This window comes from Myotis brandtii, unplaced genomic scaffold (assembly GCF_000412655.1).
Source record: "Myotis brandtii unplaced genomic scaffold, ASM41265v1 scaffold328, whole genome shotgun sequence".
Taxonomy (NCBI): Eukaryota; Metazoa; Chordata; class Mammalia; order Chiroptera; family Vespertilionidae; genus Myotis; species Myotis brandtii.
Window position 1 is genome coordinate 3,152,011 of NW_005362626.1, and position 5,420 is coordinate 3,157,430.

The 5,420-nt window shown below is 38.7% G+C and overlaps 1 protein-coding gene across 2 annotated transcripts in view; it reads left to right on the forward strand.

The window, feature by feature from the left end:
* Nucleotides 1–5,420, forward strand: part of MARCH6 (membrane-associated ring finger (C3HC4) 6, E3 ubiquitin protein ligase) — a 55,324-nt gene that overhangs the window by 30,667 nt on the left and 19,237 nt on the right. For both annotated transcript variants that reach the window (XM_014543542.1, XM_014543541.1), the window contains exons 15-18: nt 623–742; nt 1,479–1,579; nt 3,076–3,213; nt 4,215–4,419. In XM_014543542.1, the coding sequence (XP_014399028.1) occupies nt 623–742; nt 1,479–1,579; nt 3,076–3,213; nt 4,215–4,419 (564 nt within the window). The remainder of the gene's footprint in view (nt 1–622; nt 743–1,478; nt 1,580–3,075; nt 3,214–4,214; nt 4,420–5,420) is intronic.

Genomic DNA, 5,420 nt, shown 5'->3' on the forward strand with positions numbered 1-5,420 from the left:
CCCCCTACTGGGGATGTGCCCGCAGCCAAGGTATATGCCCTTGACTGGAATCGAACCTGGGACCCTTCACTCTGCAGGCCGACGCTCTATCCACTGAGCCAAACTGGTTAGGGCACAACCTAATTCTTTCACCAGATGATACAATATAGTGACAATTTTCATTTTAAAAAAAATTTCATTTGAGAGAGAGGGATAGAGAGAAACATCAATTTATTGTTCCACTTATTTATGCATTCATTGGTTGATTCTTATATGTGCCCTGACCGGGGATTGAACCTGAAACTTGGTGTATTGGGGCGACGTTCTAACCAACTGAGCTACTTACTTAACCAGGACCAACAATTTTCAAAACAATATTTCTCATTTAAGAGATCTAGATATGACAAACTGTCCATTAATACATTTATTTATCATTAATTGATTAAAAGCATCAAAGGATATCAGTCACAGGATAGTTTTCATAAAGATTCTGATTTAGGAACTTATTTTCCCAGGAAAGCCATATATGAATTTTCTGGGGCCCATTTTTTTCACAAACTTATTTTTCTGTTAATGTTTTAGCTCATATGCAGAGCCCTAAAGACATTAGTAAGTATTTATAGCATTTAAAATGTATTTGTAGGTACTTCGACCTGGTGTCTTGTGGTTTCTAAGGAATTTGAACGATCCAGATTTTAATCCAGTACAAGAAATGATCCATTTGCCCATTTATAGGCATCTCCGAAGATTTATTTTGTCAGTGGTAAGTATACCTTTATATTGTTTTTGAAGTAAGGTGTACTACCCTTTAGATTTTTGGTCAGGGGTACTGGTACAGTAGATTGAGTAACTTACGTTTAAGCCTGTGGAACTTAGTTGTTAAGTAGGAGTTTTATTGGTTACTTTGACAAAGTAAATAACATGTCTACTAAAACAAAAATGCCTTCTATTACTTTAGCAGTATAGTTGATTGCCAAATTATGAGTTTCTGAATTACAATTAATTTGCATTAAATCAATGGAGACTTGTTTATAGCTTCTAAATTAAACTCTTAACAGAGGATCTCATAGTTTCTTCCCCACCTAGAAGAGGAAATTACCTAGTTAAATCTAAATTTTTCCAAAATAAAATTCTAATAGTAATATTGTGCTCTTTGGAAACTTTTGTAGCCATTAATATGGGTCATGTCTTATAATGATTACAGGTGATTTATTATTCCAATCCTTCATTGTCAGGTTCCAGCTCTCCTTACATACCATGCAGTGATTATCCTTTGTGGCTCCTGTTTGAGTCCTTGTGTCCTAGAGAGAGAAGAGGAATAGCCATCTCAGGAATGCATTCTTTATATAGAATGATCTAAGTATAGTGTGTTGAGTGAGAACACTCCGGGCCCTGGGTGGTATAGACTTGGGCTGCATATTGGTTGAATATGTTCAGAAGTCAGCCTGTGTCTCACGGGAGTGGTTTTAAATGGTGTCATGCCCTTTTTCTTACTGCAGATTGTCTTTGGCTCCATTGTCCTTCTGATGCTTTGGCTTCCTATACGTATAATTAAGAGTCTGCTGCCTAATTTTCTGCCATACAATGTCATGCTCTACAGGTAAGTTTTTGAAATTCAGAAGCTTTTCTAATTTAGCTCTGTTGGGGATTTGATATTAAGAATACATACATTTAAAACATATATTTCTTACCGGAGCATTACTAAGGTAATTACAAAGAGCCATTTTTCTGCATATGGAGTTTGCCTTTGTTCAGCATTTAAATGTTTGCCATATCTAAGGAGAGTGGGTTAGTAGCATTATCTTTGTATGAAAAGCATTTCATAAGGAATGTAGCCATAGTTGCACATTTAATTATGGATTAAAAATAGGATGTAAAGCTTATAGATGGAAAATCTTCAATTTATAAACTGAAGTCACCTGGAAACCTAGTCTCTCATTCCTCCTACATTGTTTACATTACCCCTTCAGTCACCTAAAGCAGAAATCTGCCTGGCAAATTTTATTTCTTTCTCAGTTTTGCTTTTAATTACCCTTTAAATCTTGTCATTTCTAATTCTTTAAGATCTTATCTATTCCAACTCTATTTACCACTTACTACTTTAGTTTAGACCTTCCTCTTGTTCTCCATTTATAATCCACTAGAGGCCCGGTGCATGAATTCATGCACATTGAAAGGAAATTAATTAGAGGAAATATTTTAGAGTCCGGGGAGGGACCGCGGGAGATTGGCTCCAGGGCATGTCTGGCCTGTCTCCCTAGTCCCGATTGGGCCGGTTGCGGGGACTGAGAGAGGGCTCCAGGGCGTGTCCGGCCCAGTCCCAATCAGCCAGACCCCACCGGCAAGCTAACCTACCAGTTGGAGCGTCTGCCTCTGGTGGTCAGTGTGTGTTATAGTGACTGGTTGAACGGTCGAACGAATGGTTGGACACAGCATATTAGGCTTTTATTAATAGGATTCTTAACACCACTCCTCCCTTCCTCTATAATCTACATGACAATATCCTGGTCGGGATGATGTAGGGGAGCCAAGGCATTCAAGAAGGTGTGTTCAGCCCTGGCTGGTATGGCTCAGTTGGTTGAGCTAGTCCTATGCACCCATTCAGTACTAAGGTCAGGGCATGTGATACTGAAGTCAGGGCTTGTACCCAGGATGCATACTCAATCCCCAGTAGGGGGCATGCAGGAGGCAGCTGATCAATGTTTCTCACATCAATGTTTTTCTCTCTCCTTCTCCCTTCCCCCCCCCTCTCAAAAAAAATCAATAAAAACATATTGTAAGGAATTTTGTGTTGAGTAATGAGTGGTCAGTCATATAATCTGCTATTAATATAACATGTGAGGTGAGGACTAAGACCTCACCGTCAGATTTAACCACACGAAGGTCATTGGTAACATTTGTAAGGAAGTTTTGTGGAGTTTGAGGGGAAGCCTTGCTGGCCTCGAGAAAGAATGGAGGAGAGGCGATAAAGACTAGAGTGGGTTCATTCAACTCTTTAAGGAGTTCTACTGTCATCTCTTTAAATGTTTAATATGATATAGTTATAATGGAAAATAGAGCTCACATTATGATTATGGCTCTTTGTAATTACCTTAGTGATGCTCCGGTGAGTGAACTGTCCCTTGAGCTGCTTCTGCTTCAGGTTGTCTTGCCAGCGTTACTTGAACAGGGACACACACGGCAGTGGCTGAAGGGGCTTGTGCGAGCATGGACCGTTACTGCTGGATACTTGCTGTAAGTACAGGCAGATGACTCGTAGGCATATTATATATCGATTAATGACCTTTCTTAAAAAGTACGTTTCATGTCTCACTCAGGAAAAATTAGTTTTAAAAAGAGATAATTTAGTGATATCTGCAGGTATATATAATACTTCTAAAAATTTTTAATGACAAAAAAATTTTAATCATTGTGCATTATTTTATGGAGCATGTATGCATATTCTTATTCTCTTACAGAAGTTTGCTGCTGGCCCAGGTTCATTTCATACACAGGGTAAAAAAAAAAATTTTTTTAGTGCATTAAAAACAAATCAACATACCCTTATTTTAAAAGTCTTAACCTGATATGAGCTCTTCTCAGATTTAGGTTTTTGGTCATTTATTTAGTCAGCATTGTTGCATTTATTTTTTTAAAGCTTTATATGTTATGTACTCATTTAAAAGTTGAATCTTTGTGATTGAAATCATTTTTTTTTCCAGAAAATATATGGCATTCTGTTGATACCTTAATGTGGCATATGTATTTGGCTGTATGTGATCATTTATCTTTTTCTAACTGCCCTGTGCTTTGCCCTGAGCTGCCTCCTCCTAACTCATTTTTGCCTTAAATAATCTGGATTGGAGGTTTTAGTTGAGAATACATGTCGTGGCATAGACAGTAGCCATCTATAGAGAGGAAAAGAAGTTGTTCCTTAAGATGTTCACATAGAGTATCTTGTGTATTGTACTTTTATTTTTTTTCCAGTTATGATTTCTTCTCAGATACTGGCTGAAGAAAACAAAATAAATTTAATTTATGGGATATTCTGTATACTAATTAACATGAAATTTGGAAAGGTTTAATTTAAAGTGGGCACCAACATTTAGACCAAATTGAGGTGATAGTACTGTGTACAGATTCTGCTTGTACATTTTCTACCCTAGATAATAATTAGTATTAAGAAAGTAATTCTCGTGTCTGCTATTTACTCTGATCCTGAAGTGAGAATTGTTACTGATGTAATTTTTCCATAGGGATCTTCATTCCTATTTATTGGGAGACCAGGAAGAAAATGAGAACAGTGCAAACCAACAAGTTAACAATAACCAGCATGCTCGAAATAACAACGCTATTCCTGTGGTGGGTGAAGGCCTGCATGCAGCCCACCAAGCCATACTCCAGCAGGGAGGGCCTGTTGGCTTTCAGCCTTATCGCCGGCCTTTAAATTTTCCACTCAGGGTAGGTACTGTACAGACTTAACCAAAAGTCAAGGTTTTTTCAAATTTCTATTGAGAAATTTTGGTGCTGTTATTGTTGATATTAGCATGTAGTTATCTGTGTAAACATGTCTTACACTGTCCTGATAAGAACTCATGCTTTAGTCCATTCATTATGTAACATGTTAATGTCAGGTAAGTTTATCAAATTTTAGAGATGGGTATAGAATTGGGATTCCATGTGCTATTGCTTCATGCTGTTTGAAAGTAATTAAGTAAAAGACTCTAGAGCAAATAAGAAATTAACATTATTGATACATTTCAACTATGTATCAGGAACTAAAATGGGTAGTTTAATATTTTTCTCCCATTTAATTCTAGCCCAAATACTTAAAGGCCTGAGTTTACATTTGATGAAACTGAAGACCAGATTGGTTAAGGAAGAGACATTTGGTCTGAGTGAGACATTTCCCCAAAATCACCAAAAGTGTCCTTGACAAGGGTCACCAATGTTGTTAAATCCTATGGTCAGGGGTCTTGGTCCTAATCTCACTTGCTATATTAGTAGCATGTTACATGATTGGTCGCTCCTTGTTGGAGTGACCAGGAATAAAAGTACTTTCACAAAGAACTTTTTGGGAAGGTGTTCAGGAATCTTTGTTGAAGTGATGCCTGAACTAAGTCTTCAAAGCTAGGAGGCCAGGCAGAGTGAAAGATGGAAAGGAGGAAGGGCATTCTGGGCAGGTGTCAGGACAAGAGGCAGGTGAGACTTGATAGGTTTGAAACTCCAGGAAATTATATGTTTCGAGAAGGTGGGGTGTATGTAGGCAAGTGATGAGAGATGAGGGGAAGCCCAGAGAGATGAAGGGAAGCCCGGAGAGATGATGGGGAGCCCAGAGAGATGAAGGGAAGCCCAGAGAGATGAAGGGAAGCCCGGAGAGATGAGGGGGAGCCCAGAGAGATGAGGGGGAGCCCGGAGAGTTGAGGGGGGGGAGCCCAGAGAGTTGAGGGGGGGGCCGGGAG